This window comes from Octopus sinensis, linkage group LG2, assembly GCF_006345805.1.
Source record: "Octopus sinensis linkage group LG2, ASM634580v1, whole genome shotgun sequence".
NCBI classification, from domain to species: domain Eukaryota; kingdom Metazoa; phylum Mollusca; class Cephalopoda; order Octopoda; family Octopodidae; genus Octopus; species Octopus sinensis.
In genome coordinates, this window is record NC_042998.1 from 23669696 (window position 1) to 23692738 (window position 23043).

Below are 23043 nucleotides of genomic sequence, written 5' to 3' on the forward strand. Positions count from 1 at the left end.
CATCCAACCCATGCTAGCATGGAGAACGGACGTTAAACAATGATGATGATGATGATGATGTGTTTGTGTGTCTGTGTTTGTTCCCCCAACATCGCTTGACAACCGGTGCTGGTGTGTTTACGTCCCCGTAGCTTAGCGGTTCGGCAAAAGAGACCGATAGAATAAGTACTAGACTTACAAAGAATAAGTCCTGAGGTCGATTTGCCCAACTAAAGGCAGTGCTCCAGCATGGCCACAGTCAAATGACTGAAACAAGTAAAAGAGTAAAATAAAACTAAGTGAAATAAGAGCCATATCCTCCTCATTCTATAACTCCTGGTATGTAGATTAAGTCAATACCATTAACTCTTTAGATACCAAACCATCAGAAATACCACTTCTGATTTTATGATACAAACTATCCAAACTATGGGCATAAGGTTAAAAAGCTCACTTCACAATTATGCCGTTTCAGGTTCAGTCCCACATAGTGATCACCTTAAGCAAGTCTTCTATGAAGGTTCTTTACTGACTAATGCTTACTTGTGAGTGAATTTTGTAGGCAGAAAATGGAACAAAATCCATGTGTATGTGTGTGCATGTATGGGGTTTTATAGTGCATGAGGAGTGTGAGAGATGTATGATTGTGGAGAAGGTGAGATAAATTTATGACATAGAAGAGTGATCAGTGTAAAAATGTGGTGGAGAGGATAATATGATGAATGAAGGTTGGATATTAGGGTCATTAGAGCATCAAACAGAATGATTTCCTGTATTTGTTCTGGGTTTCTGTTCTCTGAGTTCAAATTCTGCCATGGCCCACGTAGGCGCAAGACTTAAATTGTCATTTCTTTTAACTTCACTACCTCGCTCACTTGGTTCCTTTAATGGAATCATCATCATCATTTAATGTATTTTTTCCATGTTGGCATGGGTTGGATGGTTTGACAAAAGCTGGCAAGGCCAGGAGCCGCACCATGGTCCATTTTCTGCTTTGGCATGGTTTCTACAGGTGGGTGCCTTTCCTAACACCAGTCACTTTACCGAGTGTACTGGGAGCCCTTTTTGTGGCACCAGCATCAGTGCTTTTTACGTGGCACCACTAGGATCAATTTGATTGGATTAACATGTCAAGGCACTTCTCCAGCATGGCCACAGTCTAATTACTGAAATGAATAAAAGACTTTATCATGATTTCAGGTAAGAACTTTCATGATCCTAACACCAGTTCAATAATCAAATATCTAGTTACTCTTTTACTCTTTTACTTGTTTCAGTCATTTGACTGCGGCCATGCTGGAGCACCACCTTTAATTGAGCAACTCGACCCCGGGTCTTATTCTTTTGTAAGCCCAGTACTTATTCTATCGGTCTCTTTGCTGAACCGCTAAGTAACGGGGACATAAACACACCAGCATCGGTTGTCAAGCGATGTTGGGAGGGGGCAAACACAGACACACACACATACATATATATATATATATACGACGGGCTTCTTTCAGTTTCTGTCTACCAAATCCACTCACAAGGCTTTGGTCGGCCCGAGGCTATAGTAGAAGACACTTGCCCAAGGTGCCACGCAGTGGGACTGAACCTGGAACCATGTGGTTGGTAAACAAGCTACTTACCACACATACAAAAAAAAAATCATGATGGTTTTCAAAGTTAATTAAAATACATAAACATTGTGTTTCATAAGCATTAAGTTACCACAGAAAACTATTATTAAGGTAGTTGATATACTTACCAATACTAACTGTGCTTTGTACCTGAGAATAGTCTGATCAATCCCATAGCAGAGATAACTATGAGCATACACGGTCAACGGATGACCATACAGTTGAAATGAAAGGGAGTTATTTACAGGCATTTTAACATCAACTGCTGGCACAAAAGCTATTTGTGTGGATGCACCTCCCATATCAAGAGCTCCGTATGTCAATGGAGCTGATTTCTCCAACAAATATGGTATCGGTGAATGAAATTTCTACAAGAGACAACAAAAAATAATTCTGTGTTACAAATATTTTTTTCCATATATATAGTTAATCCAAACATGAAAACACAAAGAGAAAACACAACAACGCGAGGTCATGGAACAAGTATAGTGTTATTGGACGTTCAGGAAAGGAAAGAAAGAAGGAAGATTTAATGTTTTGAGCGGAGCTCTTCGTCAGAAACATAGAAAAAGGAAAGGTCCAAGGAAGGGAAGACAGAGGAAGAAAATCATCAACGATGCACATGCGGTCACACACACACACACATATATATATATATATATAAATACAAAATTTTATTTAATTTTTATATGAAAATTGTATTTTTTATGAAATGAATAAGACAAGCATACAACTCATTGTTGTCATTACCACCAATGTCATCATCATCGGTTGTCATCCCTCCAAATCATCAACTTCTTCCTCAAGCCATCCCCACCACCCATCATCTCTCTAACTGCAGTATTCTGCAGATGTGATTAAATGTCAACACAACTGTATTCTTCACCAACTTTTCCACTGACCTTTCTCATTTCCTGGAATAATTTCACTTGATATCCATCCTTCATTCTTCATATTATCCTCTCCACCACATTTTTACACTGATCACTCTTCTATGTCATAAATTTATCTCACCTTCTCCACAATCATACATCTCTCACACTCCTCATGCACTATATCTGTCTCTCTCCACTCTCATACAGCTTTCAACAAATTTTCTGGTTGACAATATTTCCCTCTCTATCCACCTTTTTTTTAAGTGAAGTGTGAAAAGTTGATGAGGGCTTGGCCAAAGCAGAGGCCCTTTCAATCTTGTCTACCAAAAATGATAATAATAATGATGATGATGATGATAAATACCCTAATGCAATATCAGACAGTGGCTCTCATGGCTTTTGAACTAGTACATATTTTGTCTTGGTGTAAAAGATGGGCTACAGTAAATATTCTACTCTGTACTGCAGATTTGCTTGTCAGTTGCTTGACCGTAACCACTTGAGCATGTCCCTTAGTGGTTGATGATATGTGTGTCTCTGACCAAGAGCAGGAGTAGTTGAGAAGCAACATAGTCATGTGTTGAGAGGGATTCTTTGGTGTTTGAATAAGTCACCCTTGTAAACATAGGCATTTCATTCATCATCCTTAAACAACAGGGACCTTTTGAATGAGATAGGCTACTTGACCTGAAGAAAATTCTAAGAGAGCCCTACATATAAGGTCAAAATATAAGGACCTTGAGACTGAGATATCTAGGATGAGGCAATTGAAAAACAAAACCATCTCTGTCATTGTGGGTGCCCTGCGAATGATCAAGAAAGGTACTGACAAATTTTTTACCATGTCCCAGGGTAACCAACAATCTATGAGGCTCAAACAATTGTGTTGACATCAACTGTCCACCTTCTCAGAAAGTTTCTTTCCACCTAATATACACGTACCTAAGGTCTCTAGTTGAAGACCAGTCAAAAGATGAAATAAAATGTAGATCAGTCAGAAAATAATGGCAACAACTATAATAACAATAATAGAAATTAAAGTTACAAATTATTGTCTTTAATAAACTTACAAGACCAAGGTATCCCTTCAAATAGTTTGCTGTAATCCAAGAAAATATTCCTTCTTCTGAACCATTAAGAATTCGAACTTGATGTTCTGGTTTCACAAACAGAAATCCAGAGTTTTTGAAAACATCTCTAATAGAAGCTAAAATAGCATCAGAAGCACTTTTGTTGGTCATACTGAAAACATAAGAAATTATATTCAATTATGGAAGTTTTGAAGAGCAATATACAAGATCTAAATATTGGCTTAAAATTTTGGCAAAAGGCCAGCAATTTCAGGTGAGGTGGATAAGTCAATTACATTAAACCCAGTGCTCAACTGGTATTTATTCTATTGGTCTCTTTTGCTGAACTGCTAGGTTACAGGGATATAAACACACCAACATTGGTTGTCATGCAGTGGTGGGTGACAAACACAGATACACACACACATACATATTTATAAATATATACGGCCGGCTTCTTTCACAGGTTTCTGTGTACCAAATTCATTCACAAGATTTTGGTCAGTCCAAGGCTATAGCAGAAGACACTTGCTCAAGGTGCCAGGTAATGGAACTGAACCCAGAGCCAAGAGGCTGATAAGAAATCTTCTTACCACACATGTAATCAATGGCCAAACATGTAATCATGAATAGACTAAGTACCAAGTTTTAAAGAGAAATAAGTCCTGGGGTCGATTTGTTTGAGTAAAATCCTTCAAAGTGGTGCCCCAGCATGGCCACAGTCTAATGACTGAAACAAGCAGAAGATAAAGAAAATAAAAGATAAATATACAAGAAAAAAGTTGTAATTTCTCAAATCCTCACCAAAACTAAAAATGTTTATACGATTTAGATATTGTCTCAGAACGAGGGATTTATTGATGAACAAAGATGGTACAACAGCATATGGAACTTACCTTAATATTCTCATTCCAGCTGTGGCCCCTAAATAAATAGCTGTTGTAGAAATTTTGGATTCAGGAACATGTTTATTAGCAAAATCTAAATAAGGTTTCATAGATTCGCCTGCAAGACTAGGATCGTCACTGAAATGGTGTATACCTTTGGCTGAAGAGAGATAAAAAATATTACTTGGTTAATGTAACAACAACAAGAACAAGAACAACAACAACAGCAACCACCACCACCACCACATATTTACAAAATAAATGAAGACGTCTTCATTTATGTTGTAAATTTATTTTATGTTATTGAGACCTGAAGAGTGGCTATGTATTGTTGGGTCGAAGAAATATGAATTTTTGAGATTATCAATTTTGATATTGTAGATTAGTATACATAGTCACAAAACATGCATCGTCGTTTTAATGTGTATTTTTTTAATGTGTATTATCTCGTATGGAAATTTTTAGTACAATATAAATAAAAAATATATTTAAATTTACATTTTATTATAGATAATATCTTTCATTCTTAATTGAATTACTCTAAATCTTATATATATATATATATGTGTGTGTGTTAAAAAGGAATGTAATAATACATTACAAAGGATATATCAAAAACAATAATTAGTATATTTGCTACCTAAATGTGGCTAACCTTGCTCAGAAATTAATAATTTATAAATATATCAATGGCCAAACATGTAATCATAAATTACATAAAAGAGTGTCTATAATCATTAATAAGTCACAATTATAACGGAGAGGGTTGCAAAAACCCTTAAATGTTTAGAAATAGCAGTCAAAAACTACTATAAAGCCACTATTATCACTCATATTATATCTAGTCACAATTCAAAAATAAGTGGTTAATTCTTTATTGCAATTTTGAGGTTACATCATATCCGCTAGCCAGATTTACTGGTCTTTTCTCATGATGTTGGAATTCAGAATTTGAATGTGTAGAGAGAAGTTGACATATTAGACTTGCTGGTCAGGACACATGTAAGCCCCAAGGTATGGCTTTATATCAATTTGTATCTCTAGGAATATTCTCCTGAAGAGAGGAATGGAGCCGATATCTTATAATGAGTTCCTAACCTCGAAATTGAAATAGAGAATTAACCTTTTATTTTTGAATTGTGAATATTACATGTCATGTCACTCCCAGACACCTTTATTGTGGCTAGGTATAATATGAGTGATAATAGTGGCTTTGTAGTGGTTTTTGACTGCTATTTCTAAACATGTAAGGGTTTTTGCAACCCTCACCATTGTAATTGTGATTTATTCATAATTATATACACTCTTCTTTATATATATATATATATAAAGAATATAACTTATAAATAAGGGCAAACGAAAAAATTTCTAATGCCAAATATGCCGAAATTGAACATATTGTTCATAACCATATAATTTTTCACAATACGCATGCTACTCGAAAAAAAGGCCGACAGAAAAGTAGCGTGCGTATTGTGAAAAATTATATGGTTATGAACAATATGTTCAATTTCGGCATATTTGGCATTAGAAATTTTTTCGTTTGCCCTTATTTATAAGTTGTTTATAATTTTAACCTTTAAAGGTATTTTTTAATACGCTGGCCATTGATAAAATTTTTTTCCAAAAAAATTTTATCCTACATTAAATATATAAAGAATATATATATATACTCTCCTACTTGTTTCAGTCATTTGACTGTGGCCATGCTGGAGCACCGCCTTTAGTCAAGAAAATCGACCCCAGGACTTATTCTTTGGAAGCCTAGTACTTATTCTATTGGTCTCTTTTGCTGAACCACTAAGTTACGGGGATGTAAACGCACCACCATCAGTTGAGAAGTGATGTTTGGGGGGGGGGGACAAACACAGACACACAAACATATACACACACTGCTGTACTCTTTCACTACAACTTTCTCTCACTCTTTCTTCTGTTGGCCTGCTCGCTTAGCCAGCGGGGTGGCGTCGCTTGAAGGCTAAAACAATGCAAAGCGCATTGTGACCAGCAATGTGTAGCAACATCTGATAGCCTGGTCGGTCACGGTAATCACGGTGATATATATATATATATATATATATATACACACACACATATATAGATTAAAAACAGTTTGATTCAGAAGTACTAAAGAATTTGAATCAAACCGTTTTGATTTATACATGGAACTCTCAATAAATGTGTTGAGTTCCCTTCTTTCATTTGTCCGCTCACTTGTATATATATAATATATATACACACACACATATATAGATTAAAAACAGTTTGATTCAGAAGTACTAAAGAATTTGAATCAAACCGTTTTGATTTATACATGGAACTCTCAATAAATGTGTTGAGTTCCCTTCTTTCATTTGTCCGCTCACTTGTATATATATATATATATATATATATATAAAGGAAATATTTGGAAATATGTGAAGAAAAATTTGTGAGCTTTAAAATATATTCAAAACAAAACAGCCAACCAGGAATAGATGAATTTGGAAATATAATTGTGACCCGGAACCATGAGGTCGGTAAGCAAGCTACTTAGCACTCAGCCACTCCTACACCTATATATATATATATATATATATATGTAGGCGACTGCAATAATAGTTGAAATCAGATCCGAGAGAAATAAATACTATAAGCAATCTTAATGAGTACTTAGTCATATTCACTGTCCCACTTATTACAAATAAAAGCTATTTTAGTTGGTTTTATTTTAAGTGATAAAACATGTAAAACACGAAAACTTGTGAAATATTGTGACTTACCCTTCGTCCTCAAGTTATTCGTTTGTCGAACAACTGCTGTGCCATTGGTTTTGGAGCCTTCCCATGTGAAGATAAAAATTTCAGTATGGCTTGAACCAGCATCAAAGACCAGACTGTACTGAAATATGGAAGTGTATTAAGGTGAAATAAATACGCGAGTATGGTGATAGATATGTTGCATAAATATATAAAAACCAAAAAAACTGGCACTCTGCAGCTGAATCTGTTTCTAAAAAACTTCGCTTTGAGAGTTGCATTCCTTTGCATTTGGTACAAAGTGCTTATTATGGTAGTTTAGACTTTAAGAGTCCCACCTAGCGTGAGGCATTTATGTATAGTAATGCCCTTAATATAAATAAATATATTTAAAGGGAATAATTAATAAATTTTTCCCTTATGAGGTCTTTTTCATGCTAACTACTTGATAAATTTTTATCCTATTTTTAAATTGTGTGTATATACACACACACACACACACATCAATATGCGAGTGTCTTTGTGTCTGTTTTTTCCTGCCTGCCACTTGACCACAGTTGTTTGTGTGTTCACGATCCCTGTAACTTAATGGTTCAGCAAAACAGACTGATGAAATAGGGATCAGGCTTAGAAACAAAAAGTACTGGGAGTCAATTCATTTGACTAAAGATTCTTCTAAGTGATGTCTAATGACTGAAACAAATGACAGATTAAAGATTAAAGATAATTAATTAATTGATACTTACTTTAACATGTGATTTTCCTTCTTGCCAAATTATACTGACAGTTATGAGACCAATTGCTCCAATAAGAAAACAGACAACTACAAAATACCACCATCGTCGGCAGTGTCCATTTGACCCAAAGCAACTCATATCTAAAAGTATACAAAGAGAAAGAAGATTTGTCAGGATGTGTAGAGAGGCAGGGCAGTTTGTATGCAGACATCCTTTTATAATCACATAACTTTTTGGTGTTGTCACCCTGCTAAGCAATTTCCAAGTGAAATTGTATAGAAGCCTCCCGTATATCAATATATATGTGTGCATGCATGTGTGTGTGTGTATATATATGTATCTATATATATATATATATATATATATATATATATATATAATATATATATATATATGTGGGGAGAATTCACAAAAAAACAAAAAAAATGAAGACAGGTAGTGTAGACAACAAACAGATGTATTAGTACAATGCTCAGGAAGTGAAAAAGTCTTTAACATTTCGAGCCTATGCTCTTCCACAGAAAGGAACACAGAAAGAAACAAGGAGAGAAAATAAAGAATGTGTAGTGGCTAGCGATCTATCATGGCAAGTGTATATATACATACATACATACATATATATATATATGTATTTCGGAGACCCCCTTCGGTCACGACACAGACCATGGAATTGCACCTAGAAAGTTACCCTCCTAGACACAAGTCCGGGCGAGGTTGTTTATGGAAGACCAGCAGTCGCCCATGCATACCAGCCTCCCCTCTCCACGCCACCAGTGTTATCCAAGGGAAAGACAAAGGTCGATACAGCTTGGCACCAGTGACATCGCAACTCATTTCTACAGCTGAGTGAACTGGAGCAATGTGAAATAAAGTGCCTTGCTCAAGAACACAACACGCAGCCCGGTCCGGGATTCGAGCTCACAACCTCACGATCGTAAGCTCAACGCTCTAACCACTGAGCCATATATATATATATATATATATATATATATATAATATATATATATATATATATATATAAATATATATATTATGTATATATATATATATATATACATACATATATAAAGCAAATAAGTAACAAGGATTTCCAGGTATCAGTGCATTATGGCTGCTTGAAGTGGCTCTATTTAATGGATCAATGAAAACATTACATCAATTTGAAATAAACCACTCCCCTCAGATACAGACGACCATATACATTTCCAACATAAAGGATAAACCATTATTTTTTAGCAAATTTTCATCAGTACAGGAGACTAAAATGATTGCAATGTTTCCTTTTGCTATTTTTGTGGTACCTCAATTTAAGCACCTAATTTAACTGAATCTTAACATATAATATGGTGGTGGAACAATACTGTAGACAGGGCCATTAGAGCAAAGAAACAGACCCGGAAGAGTGGGGGGTAGCAGGAGACTGTATCAGATAGCCAGAAGGGAAGCTAGGAGACAGGTATATATAGGCGGTGAGCTGGTAGAATCATTAGCACGACGGGCGAAATGCTTAGTAGCATTTCGTCTGCCGCTACGTTATGAGTTCAAATTTCGCTGAGGTCCACTTTGCCTTTCATCCTTTCGGGGTCGATTAAATAAGTACCAGTTACGCATTGGGGTCGATATAATCGACTTAATCCGTGTGTCTGTCCTTGTTTGTCCCCTCTGTGTATAGCCCCTTGTGGGCAGTAAAGAAATAGGTATATATAGCCAAGGGAGTAGCAGAAAAGAAGTTTGACAATGTTCAGCGACATGAGGACCAAAGAACTGAAGTATTTCGGATTGCAAGACGGTGTGTGAGAGAAAACCGTGATATCACAGGAGAGAAATGTGTCAACATGGATGATGGTGGCTTTGCGCTTAATGATTCTGCAAAGAAAGAGGCTTGGAGATGCCATTATGAAAGACTGCTGAAGGTGGAGAATGAATGGGAGAAGGAGCGTCTGTCAAAGGTTGACCCAATTGATGGACCAGCAACCCGAACTGACAGTACCCTGGTAGATAAAGCAATTAGGGATACGAAGACAGGGAAAGCACCTGGCCCATCGGGAATCACCACTGAGATGCTTAAAATATTGGGCAGTGTGGGTTATGGTCTTGTCACCCACATTGTAAATCAAGTAACTCATGAAGGGGTCATACCCAATGACTGGTGTACTACAAAGGTAAAGGTGATGTCTTAGATAGAAATAACTACAGGGGTATCAAAATTTTGGATCAGGTGATGAAAGTTTCAGACAGGGTCATAGCCCAACTAATTAGAGAGAGGGTTAGCCTAGATGAGATGCAATTTGGTTTTGTGCCAGGCAAAAGAACCACTGATGCTATACTTCTGGTAAGGCAACTGCAGGAGAAATATCTAGCCAAAGATAAACCTCTGCATGTGGCTTTTGTTGACTTGGTGAATGCCTTTGACAGGGTCCCCCGATCCCTTATCTGGTGGTCAATGCAGAAACTGGGGATAGATGAGTGGTTGGTAAGAGCTGTATGAACCCTGTACAGGGATGCTGTCAGTAAGGTGAGGGTTGGCAACGAGTGTAGTGAAGAATTCCGGGTAGAAGTAGGGGTTCACCAAGGATCAGTCCTCAGCTCCCTCTTATTTATCATAGTCCTAGAGACAACAACAGAGGAATTCAAGACAGGTTGACCCTGGGAGCTCCTTTATGCTGATGACTTTGCTCGAATAGCCAAGTCACTACCAGAACTAGAGTTTAGAGTGTGGAAGCAAAATCTAGAATCGAAGGGCCTTAGGGTTAACCTAGCAAAAACCAAAGTTTTAATAAGTAGGAAGGCTGACAGATCACAAACCCCTTCACAAACACAACCGATCATGTCCTGAATATAAATCTGCTTTTCAACTCCAGAGAACTTTTGACACGTGGCCCCCTTGAACCCCGTTCCAGACCCCTACATAGACAACATATATAAGAACAGATGCAATGAGAAAATATCAAACATGCCCTTAACTAGGCACAGACTATGAGGACAAATTATTCTAATTTCTAATTTTTTCTTATTGCCTAATCCTTGGCTCTACATTTTTAATATTTGATAAGATGGACATACCAATAGGAACCGGTGATATTTTATAAAAGCCAATTAATGTAACATATATAAAATATACTTATCCTGTCTGATTAAAAGAAGAAATAAAATAAAAGTAATTACAAAAAAAAAAGGCAAAAAGAAATCTTCAAACATATGTCTGTACTATTTTCACGTTTAGTTTTTACATGGTACAACCTGTGTCTGTTTCTGGTGCCTTCTAGACTCATACAGGAGTATGAAAGGCTAAGGGAGTAAACCCAAACAAAAAATCCGGAGTGAGGGTCCCTAAGGCAGATGATGGGGAGGAATGATCCAAACTATCTTCTAGTAGCCCCTGCAACTTTGCTGGTTCCAAATATATTGACCTTGTCTCTCCTTTGGAGTAAATCAGTGAAGCCGAGAGGGGGATTGTGCAAATTGGGTGAGGCACGTTCTCCATACATTCAGAGCCCAGGCATTTAGCTTAGCCAAGGACTTAGAATTTCTGGGAGGATGCTGCAAATAAAAGAGAGAGAGAGAGAGAGAGAGAGAGAGAGAGAGAGAGAGAGAGAGAGAGAGAGAGAGAGAAGAGAGAGAGAGAGAGAAAAGCTGCAAAAAAGAGAGCCCCTGATATGTTTGATTAAGTGACCACTAAGCTAAATTGACGTCTGCATAGACAAAAAGGGCCAATTATATGTGTATGTATTTATATATATGTGTATACATACACAAACAAAGACACATCATCATCATCATCATCGGAAAGCGGACGTTAAACAATGATGATGATGATGATGATGTGTCTTTGTTTGTGTATGTATACATGGATATAAATATAAATATGTGTTTACATATTCTTTTATTCTTTTATTTTTTTGGTCATTTGACTGCAGCCATGCATATATCCATGCATGCATACATGTATGTATGTATGTATGCATGTATGTGTGTATATATATATATATATAAAACCTGTAGACTTTGTTTGAAAGAAGCCATAAATATATTAAGAACAGAAAAAAAAAAACATTGCTGAATAAGATATCCGGGGTTTTGATCTCATGTCGGCACAAGTTGCTATCAGCTTTCAAATTTTTTAGAAAATAAAAAAAAAATTGAAGAAAAAATTTTTTTTTTTAATAAAAAGTATTAAAATGCTAACTGCATCCCCTGATATAGATCTCCACTCATCCTTATTAAGGCATATAATTTAGTATAGGTATAAACATAATCTTGTATTCCCAGTAACCTTAAGACATGAAGATTTATTTTATACACACCAAACAACAAGGAATTTTCATTCTTATTTTTGACTTTATACTCATTTACAACTCTTTCGCCTTTTCTATATTTATTACCAAGATCATACAGTTGTCGTGTAAAAAACTCTTTTTGAAAAAAACTTTAACTTTTTAAAAAACTAAACTTTAAAAAATTCTATCTCTGATGAAAGAACAAGCTTTTGCTTTGTGTATTCTTTGAAATGATTCTAAGATATCTCACTCAGTGGTGGACTGGCCAGATTGCCATCTTACCCGACGGCAAGTGAGCCCCTGTGCTATTAGAATCCATATATGGGGACCCATGTTAAGATTGATAATTTTTTTATTCACCCCTGGAAGAATGCATTAATTATTTCAGCCTGGCTGTGATTGTAGACAGTTGAAAAGAATACTTCTAACAAAAAGATAAATAAATAAAATAAATGATAGCATTGTTGTTGTGGGTGGGTCCCTTTAGTTTCCTGGCCCCCAATATTTTTAGACACAGTCTGCCACTGATCTCACTTCATTACATTTTTATTTCATTCGAGGATAATTTTAAATCATTTTACCCTATTTAATTTTACTTCCCATGAGGATGATTGTAAATCTTTTAAACATCTCACCAACTCGTGATTATAATAAAAAATATATAACATATAGGCGCAGGAGTGGCTGTGTGGTAAGTAGCTTGCTAACCAACCACATGGCTCCGGGTTCAGTCCCACTGCGTGGCATCTTGGGCAAGTGTCTTCTGCTATAGCCCCGGGCTGACCAATGCCTTGTGAGTGGATTTGGTAGACGGAAACTGAAAGAAGCCTGTCGTATATATGTATATATATATATGTGTGTGTGTTTGTCCCCCTAGCATTGCTTGACAACCGATGCTGGTGTGTTTACGTCCCCGCCACTTAGCGGTTCGGCACAAGAGACCGGTAGAATAAGTACTGGGCTTACAAAGAATAAGTCCCGGGGTCGATTTACTCGACTAAAGGCGGTGCTCCAGCATGGCCGCAGTCAAATGACTGAAACAAGTAAAAGATAAAAAGAAAGAAGATATATAAAATATATAATAAAAAATATATAGGCGCAGGAGCGGCTGTGTGGTAAGTAGCTTGCTTACCAACCACATGGTTCTGGGTTCAGTCCCACTGTGTGGCAATTTTGGCATGTGTCTTCTACTATAGCCTCGGGCTGACCAAAGCCTTGTGAGAGGATTTGGTAGACGGAAACTGAAAGAAGCCCATCGTAAATATATATATACATATGCGTGTGTGTGTGTGTTTGTGTGTCTGTGTTTGTTCCCCCAACATTGCTGGTGTGTTTATGTCCCTGTCAATTAGCGGTTCGGCAAAAGAGACCGATAGAATAAGTACAAGGCTTACAAAGAATAAGTCCTGGGGTTGATTTGCTCGACTAAAGGTGGTGCTCCAGCATGGCCACAGTCAAATGACTGAAACAAGTAAAAGAGTATTTATATATATCTTTATATTTCCAATTTGAATATGATAAATTAATCTGTCTTCCCTCCCTCCTTGAACTTTGATATTCACTCAATAACTTGAACTGTTCTGTGTTATTTCATTATTTATATATATATATATATACTCTTTACTCTTACCCCTGCTGGTGACAAAAGGCCTCTCGCTCAAAGTAAAAGGCAGACTGTATGATGCATGTGTACGTACAGCCATGCTACATGGTAGTGAAACTTGGGCTGTGACTGCTGAGGATTTGCGTAAGCTCGCAAGAAATGAAGCTAGTATGCTCCGATGGATGTGTAACGTCAGTGTTCATAATCGACAGAGTGTAAGCACCTTGAGAGAAAAGTTGAACCTAAGAAGCATCAGTTGTTGTGTGCAAGAGAGACGTATGCGCTGGTATGGTCATGTGATGAGAATGGCTGAAGATAGTTGATGCGAAAGTGCCACACCCTGGCAGTGAGGGGACCTGTGGAAGAGGTAGACCCAGGAAAACCTGGGTCGAGGCGGTGAAGCACGACCTTCGAACTTTAGGTCTCACCAAGGAAATGACCAGTGACCAAGACCTTTGGAGGTATGCTGTGCGTGAGAAAACCCGGCAAGACCAGTGAGAACAGTCAAAATCAAGATCAAACCAAATTGAGGTCGATCAACATCAGGGCCCCCGTGCAGGTGACACGTAAAAGCACCATCCGTTCGTAGCCGTTTGCCAGCCCAGTCTGGCCCCCGTGTCGGTGGCACGTAAAAGCACCATCCGTTTGTGTTCGTTGCCAGCCTGGCCTGACCCCCATGCCGGTGACACGTAAAAGCACCATCCGTTTGTGGCCGTTTGCCAGCTCTGTCTGGCCCCCGTGCCGGTGACACGTAAAAGCACCATCCGTTCGTGGCCGTTTGCCAGCTCTGTTTGGCCCCCGTGCCGGTGACACATAAAAGCACCATCCGTTCGTGGCCGTTTGCCAGCCCTGTCTGGCCCCCATGTCGGTGACATGTAAAAGCACCATCCGTTCGTGGCCGTTTGCCAGCCCTGTCTGGCCCCCATGTCGGTGACATGTAAAAGCACCATCCGTTCGTGTCCGTTGCCAGCCTCGCCTGGCCCCCGTGCCGGTGACACGTAAAAGCACCATCCGTTTCGTGGCCGTTTGCCAGCTCTGTCTGGCCCCCGTGTTGGTGGCACGTAAAAGCACCATCCGTTCGTGTTCGTTGCCAGCCTCGCCTGGCCCCGTGCCGGTGACATGTAAAAGCACCATCCGTCCATGGCCGTTTGCCAGCTCTGTCTGGCACCTGTGCGGGTGGCACGTAAAAAGCACCCACTACACTCACGGAGTGGTTGGCGTTAGGAAGGGCATCCAGCCGTAGAAACACTGCCAGATCTGACTGGGCCTGATGAAGCCTTCCAGCTTCACAGACCCCAGTTGAACCGTCCAACCCATGCTAGCATGGAGAACGGACGCTAAATGATGATGATGATGATGATGATATATATATATATATATATAATATATACACACACACACAAACACACATATATATAGATATATATATTTCCAAAAAAGGAAAAGAAATGGCTTTTCTGGTAATTTAGTGTTTATTCCCTACTTAAATAGGGAGTGTTTAATTACACGAATGCATATATATACAAATGCTAACACCTACACATACATACAAGCGCACATATATATATATATATATATATTATATATATATATATCCATTCATAAGCACATAGAGATGCAAACACCCATATATATATATACACACACATATACATATACACACATCCACACATACACCAACACACACACAAGAACATGGGATCTTGCACATACATACATGCTGAGAAACCCTGACACACATACACAAATATTCATTCACATATATTCATACATATATACATATACACACATACACATGTGTATAATAAAAAGAAGGAAAAGAAAAGGAAAAAAGGAAGAGAGGGAAAGAGAATTAAGTGGATCAAGAATAAAGAAATGGAAATATTTTGATATATATGTGTATATATATATATATATATATATATATATATATATACACACACTCATAAACATATATATATATATATATAGTAGAAAGAATAGCCAAAACTTTTTGACTGCTATTTCTAAATTCGGTATGTGGTGAGGCAAATCGTTGCTGAACCCTTAATCACTTAGTATTACTTAAACCTTCCTTGAATGGGTCTTTTACATGCCGAACTCTACTCGGTGAAATTAATGATTATTTCTAAATTAATTAATTAATCTCACCCTTTATTATTGATATATATATATATATATATATATATATACACACACACACACATAAACATATATATATATAAATATTTTATAAAAGAAACTTTTGTTATATTCATTTCTGTTTCTGAGAAACAGGAGTGGACTGAACTGTAGATCAATTGGACACTGCCTGAGGGCCCGGAGCTCTGAGGAGCCCGCACTCTACATGTTAACTCTAATAAAACACACATTCAAAGGAGCCAAGTAAACAGTTATGCCCGAGGGCCCTTAATATTCTCAGTCCATTCCTCCTGAGAAAAAAGAAAAAAAAGCAAGAGCGAGAGAAAAAAACACTATTTTATATATATTTCTTTGCTGCCCACGGGGGGGCTAAACGCGGAGGGGACGGGCGGGGACAGACAAAGGGATTAAGTCGATTACATCGACCCCGAAAGGATGAAAGGCAAAGTCGACCTCGGCGGAATTTGAACCCAGAACGTAATGGCAGACGAAATACGGCACCGCATTTCGCCCGGCATGCTAACGTTTCTGCCAGCTCGCCACTATTTCATATAGCTTCGGCTTAACTAACTGTTATGAGTAACTACCAAATAATTTAGAAATATTAATTTTGAATTTTGGAGGAAGACCAGCAATTTTGGGGGAGAGGGAGAGTTGATTACATTGATACTAGTACTCAAATGGTACTTATTTTATCCACCCTAAAAGGGTGAATATAAAGACAGACAAAATGCCTCTAAGCACTTTGCCTGGGTGCTAACAATTCTGCCTGCTGGACATCTTACAAATAATCTAGAAATAATCTAGAAAAGCACCGCCCGTTCGTGGCCGTTTGCCAGCTCTGTCTGGCACCTGTGCAGGTGGCACATAAAAAGCACCCACTACACTCACGGAGTGGTTGGCGTTAGGAAGGGCATCCAGCCGTAGAAACACTGCCAGATCTGACTGGGCCTGACGAAGCTTTCCAGCTTCACAGACCCCAGTTGAACCGTCCAACCCATGCTAGCATGGAAAGCGGACGCTAAATGAAATGATGATATATATATATGCAGGATGATTCAAAAGTCACAATACATAGGAAAAATTTATTTTTATAAGAAACAATTAAATAGAAAAAACTGTTTCTTATAAAAAAATAAATTGTTCTTATGTATGGCGACTTTTGAATCACCTTATATATATATATATATATAATATATATATATATACACACACACACACCACACACACACACACCACACACACACACACATATATATATATATATATATATATATATATATATATATATATATATATATATATATATATATACAGATGTATATATATGTGTGTGTGTGTGTATATATATATATATATATACACACACATAAATATATATAAATATAAAGATATATATACATATATATGTATTTATATATATGAATATATATATGTGTGTGTGTGTATATATATTTATATATATAATTTTTTTTTCTGTAATGAGATAAAAAGCCAGGGCTGTGTAGATTTTAGAACATTTATAGATAGGTCTTACAGCTGTTTCCAGGATATTTGTTATATCCCTTCATCGGAGACGGTGTGAGAAGATGGTATATTTATATAAGGCGGCGAGCTAGCAGAATCGTTAGCACGTCGGGCAAAATGCTTAGCGGTATTTCGGCTGCCGTTACGTTGTAAGTTCAAATTCTGCCGAGGTCGACTTTGCCTTTCATCCTTTCGGGATCGATAAATTAAGTACCAGTTAAGCACTGGGGTCGATATAATCGACTTAATACCTATGTCTGTCCATGTTTGTCTCCTCTATGTTTAGCCCCTTGTGGGTAATAAAGAAATAGGTATATTTATATATATACACATACATATATACATACACACACACACACACATATATGTGTGTGTCTGTGTGTGCTTGTATATATATATTACATATATATATATATACACACACACACACGCACTGAAGTGGAAGTTGATGTGCTAGGTGCAAAGTTAATTACCGTATGAGGTTGTAGCTCTGGGCAGTGTTCACATTAAAGTCCCTCTGGTATGTGATCTCGTAGAGGATGATGCACACAGTTTGGTGCAATTATGTAGAATGAAATGCTCATAGAATATGACGCAATGATAAGAGGCAAGTTCTTTGTATTTTGTTTGTTTTGAAATAAAAAACAAATACAAACAAACCATTTCCTGTTATTCTGTAATCTATTACACACACACACACACACAGACACACACATAGATATATGCATATATATATCATCATCATCATCATTTAGCATGACCTACTTTAAACACTTTGACCGGGACTGCTAAGCCTGAAAGCTACACCAGATTCCAGTCTGATTTGGCTTGGTTTCTATAGATGAATGCCCTTCCTAATGCCAATCACACCCAAAGTGTATTGGAAGCCTTTTACATGTCACTAGCACTGGTCACACACACACACACAAATACATTCCTTTATTCTTTTACTTGTCTCTGTCATATGACCGCAGCCATGCTGGAGCATCACCTTTAATCGAGAGAACTGACGCCAGGACTTATTCTTTGTAAGCTTAGTACTTATTCTATCGGTCTCTTTTTGCCGAACCGCTAAGTTACGGTGACGTAAGCACACCAGCATCGGTTGTCAAGCGATGTTGGGGGGACAAGAACAGACACACAAACATATACACACACACCGATATATATATATATATATATATATATATATATATATATATATATATATATATATATATACAGTTAATCCAAACATGAAAGCACAAAAAAAACACAACAACGCGAGGACGTGGAACAAATGTAGTATTGGACGCTCAGGAAAGAAGTAAGGTTTAACGTTTCGAGCGGAGCTCTTCATCGGAAACATAGGAGAAGGAAAGATCCAGAGAAGGGATGACAGAGGAAAAAAAATCGTCAACGGTACACACGCGACCTTTTGAGCATGGTCGTTGCCAGAACCGCCAGACTGGCCCTCGTGCCGGTGGCACATAAAAGCACCCACTACACTCTCGGAGTATTGGCGTTAGGAAGGTTATCTAGCTATAGAAACTTTGCCAGATCAGATTGGAGCCTAGTGCAGCCTTCTGGCTCACCAGTCCTCAGTCAATCGTCCAACCCATGCCAGCATGGAAAGCTGACGTTAAACGACGACGACGACGATGATATATATATATATATATATATATATATATATATATATAAATATATATATATATATATCAATCATCATCATATATATATATAGTTCTTGTTAATTCAGTCCAGTGAGCCAGAAAAATAAGTTGTGTCTGTAATTCAGACGGCCAGCCTTATTACATTCTCTATGATGTTGAATTTCTCCGAAGACTTACGCATGTCTGTGGAGTACTCACTCATTTGAAGGCTAATTTCACGAACAGGCTGTTCCGTTAATTGAAACAAAGTGAACACTCGTCGTCGTAACCGACGGCGAGCCAATAGCTAAGTTACATATTGAAAGAAAGATTAATTTATATAAAATTCAAAGGAAAATAAAATAACTGTAAGAGTTACGTCCCTTGCAATGTTCTTTATATGAGTTGTCTCCAATGCTACTTTCGAATATTAGCAGACTGTAAATTTATTTATTTATTTTTATCATTGACTAGCAGTATCGCCCGACGTTGCTCGAGTTTGTTTCGACCCTTTAGAATTGGAATTTTTGAAAAGTAAAAATGTTGCATTATGTAGCTTGTTATTCTCTTTAATTGAACATTTTTCTGGTTGAAATACACCGAAAAATGACGACACAGCAGTCAAAAAAATCGTAAAAAATAGGGATTTTCATAGAAAAAAAAGCACCTTTTTGATATTAATAACTTTTGGTGTTAACATGATCTGATTTAAATTTTTTCTTTTACAGAAGGAAGAGCAAGCCTTCTTCCATCATATTCTCAATTTTGGTCAACTTACGCCGCAGGGTCTCAGAGGAGATAGTGTTAGTTGAAGGCTACCAAATCTCCCATACACAGACAACTTCAGCTTTATATATAGAGAGATAAGGACAAATGATGCAGCACGGATTTTTGTCAGTGAACAGGTCGCGGTCTCAAAGCGACGAAAATATTTTGACAAATTAAATTTAAATGTTGAAGTGAACCTAACGGATTTTGTGTTTCTTAAATGGCTTATAAACACCTTCCACGCTGCAATTGTTTTCGTTCCAGCACACGATCTCAGATCAGGTCACTTGCTATGGAAGTACATCTCCCATAAAGAAAAAAAAAGTTGTTCCGTAACTTTGCGAATCTGTAAAGCTATTTTTCATAGCTAATTAATATATAACTGAATAAAGCAGAATTTTAATTGCCTGGTAGGAAAAGGAGTTGAAGTAGAGGGATTTTTTTTTCATCCGGTCAATGGTGGTGGTACATCATCATCATCATCATCATTTAGCGTTCGTTGTCCATGCTGGCATAGGTTGTATGGTTTGACTAGGGCTGGTAAGCTGATGGGCTGCACCAGACTCTAATGGGATTTGGTTTCAATGGCTGGATGCCCTTCCTAATGCCAACCACTCTGAGAAAGTAATGGGTGCTTTTACATGCCATCGGCGTGGGTGCCACTTTGTGTGACACCAGTATCTGCCATGACTACGATTTCAACAAAGTTTTTTTGGTGGTGGTGATGGTGGGTGATGGATGGATGTGTGGTGGAAGCATTACCAAGTCAACCTGTCAAAGTGAAAACCATATTGTACAGCAGAAGACAAGGAATTCTGCAGAGGGATCAGAGTAATTAGGGGTTGGATGAGATAACTTAGGATGTTTCAGTCATTAAAATGTGGCCATGCTGGGGCACTGCTTTGAGGAATTTTAATCGAATGAATTGACCCCAGTCAATTTATTTTTTTTAAAGCCTGGTATTTATTCCATTAATGTCTACTGCAGAACTGCCAGGTTACAGGGACATAAATGTACCAACACCAATTGTGAAGAAGTGGTGGGGGACAAATGTAGACACACACATACACATATGCATAGAATATGGTTCCGGGTTCAGTCCCACTGCGTGGCATCTTGGGCAAGTGTCTTCTACTATAGCCTCGGGCCGACCAATGCCTTGTGAGTGGATTTGGTAGACAGAAACTGAAAGAAGCCTGTCGTATATATGTATATATATATATATGTATGTGTGTGTATGTGTTTGTGTGTTTGTCCCCCAAGCATTGCTTGACAACCGAAGCTGGTGTGTTTACGTCCCCGTCACTTAGCGGTTCGGCAAAAGAGACCGATAGAATAAGTACTGGGCTTACAAAGAATAAGTCCCGGGGTCGATTTGGTCGACTAAAGGCGGTGCTCCAGCATGGCCGCAGTCAAATGACTGAAACAAGTAAAAGAGTAAAAGAGTATATATACAAGCTTCTTTTAGTTTCCGTTTCCCAAATCCAATCACCAACTTGAGACTATAGTAGGAGATTGAGGCCTGGTGCAGCCTCCTGGCTTCCCAGACCCCAGTTGAACCGTCCAACCCGTGCTAGCATGGAAAACGGATGTTAAACGATGATGATGATGATGATGATGAGATAGTAATATTTGTACTTTGGCAACATGCCAAAGAACAAGCCCTCTGAGTGGTCATACGACCTACTAGAAACAATAGCTGAACATCCCTCTGATAATACTCTTTAAAAAGATGAGTCATACATATTCAAGATAATGTAGCTTTGGATTATAAGCACTTTAAGTAAAATCTGAATGAGATGATTAGAGCTTAAATTTATTTGATTATGTCTGCTCAATCAGGGTTGACTCGGGGCTAAACAGCAATGACATTAACCATAATAGTAATATCACTAGTGCCGAATGTAAAGTTGGTCTGGAGGACATTTGATACTAAAAATACGAGAAATTAAACTTTGACTGGTGCAAAGTTTCTAGAATGTTATCTCCTATACAAGCTGGGTCCACTGACGGTTATAAATATAAACATAGTCTTAAAACTATAGAACATGACAAGGACATGATACATTTTCAATTGCTTAGGCTGTGAAAAAAATATTAGCAATTGAACTGAAGTGAAATGCTAGCAACCATAGATCAAAAGTGTGTCATAGGCTCAAATGGACAGAAACAGCTTTGATGCTGCAGCTCTTGTAAAAACATGATTTCTTGCAAAGACACAAAACTGAATTATAAAACAAATAGAAATTAACATTGTGACATCATTCCTTTCTCAAGTGTATGTTTCATAAGTGAAAGGAAATGGCTCATAACTAGTTTACATCATATATTCACTAGAAGCTTTCTCTGGCACTGCATCCAAAAATGACTGCAATATATTTCTTTAAAGTGGTTTGTTTGGAGTGGGAAATATTTCAGGCAAACTTCTTGACATAAGATTGAAGAAGTCATTTGTTTTCAGAGAAATGCACCTTGCTTAACCCTTTCGTTACTGTTTTTATTTTGAGATGCTCTGTGTTTCTTTCAATTACTTTAAAAATAACAAAGAATTTAGTAAAATAACTTAGTTATCATTAAGTTAGTGTTAGGAACATAAATTGTGACTAAGGTTTGGTGGAAGATCTTAATTCAAAACTTTTGAAAACAAGACATTTGTACTACAGAGCCAGAGCCAGTTTCAGCTGGGTTGGTAATGAAAGGGTTAAATTAATCATTTGTTAACCCTTTTGTTACCATATTTCTGTTGAGATGCTCTGTGTTTCTTTCGATTACTTTAAATATAACAAAGAATTTAGTAAAATAACTTAGTTATCATTAAGTTAGTGTTAGGAACATAAATTGTGACTAAGGTTTGGTGGAAGATCTTAAATCAAAACTTTTGAAAACAAGACATTTGTACTACAGAGCCAGAGCCAGTTTCAGCTGGGTTGGTAACGAAAGGGTTAAATTAATAATTTGTTAACCCTTTTGTTACCATATTTCTGTTGAGATGCTCTGGGTTTCTTTCGATTATTTTAAATATAACAAAGAATTTAGTAAAATAACTTTGTTATCATTCAGCTAGGGTTAGGAACGTAAATTTTGACTAAGGTTTGGTAGAAGATTTTAATTCAAAACTTATAGAAACAAGACACTTGTACTCAGAGCCAGTGGCGGTTTCAGCCGGGATGATAACAAAAGGGTTAGG

General features: G+C 37.4%; 1 protein-coding gene across 2 annotated transcripts in view; it reads right to left on the bottom strand.

Moving 5' to 3' along the window:
* The window catches only part of LOC115229858 (ectonucleoside triphosphate diphosphohydrolase 1), a 38851-nt gene that overhangs the window by 10034 nt on the left and 5774 nt on the right, over window positions 1-23043 (bottom strand). Inside the window, exons 1-6 of one of the 2 annotated variants that reach the window (XM_029800141.2) lie at window positions 17928-18047; window positions 7915-8045; window positions 7193-7310; window positions 4440-4590; window positions 3544-3715; window positions 1727-1966 (exon numbers count right to left, since the gene is read on the bottom strand). In XM_029800141.2, coding sequence (XP_029656001.1) covers window positions 1727-1966; window positions 3544-3715; window positions 4440-4590; window positions 7193-7310; window positions 7915-8043 — 810 coding nt within the window. In that variant the 5' untranslated portion in view covers window positions 8044-8045; window positions 17928-18047. Of the gene's footprint in view, window positions 1-1726; window positions 1967-3543; window positions 3716-4439; window positions 4591-7192; window positions 7311-7914; window positions 8046-17927; window positions 18048-23043 lie in introns of those variants that run through there. The other variant, XM_029800133.2, reaches the window with a different exon arrangement.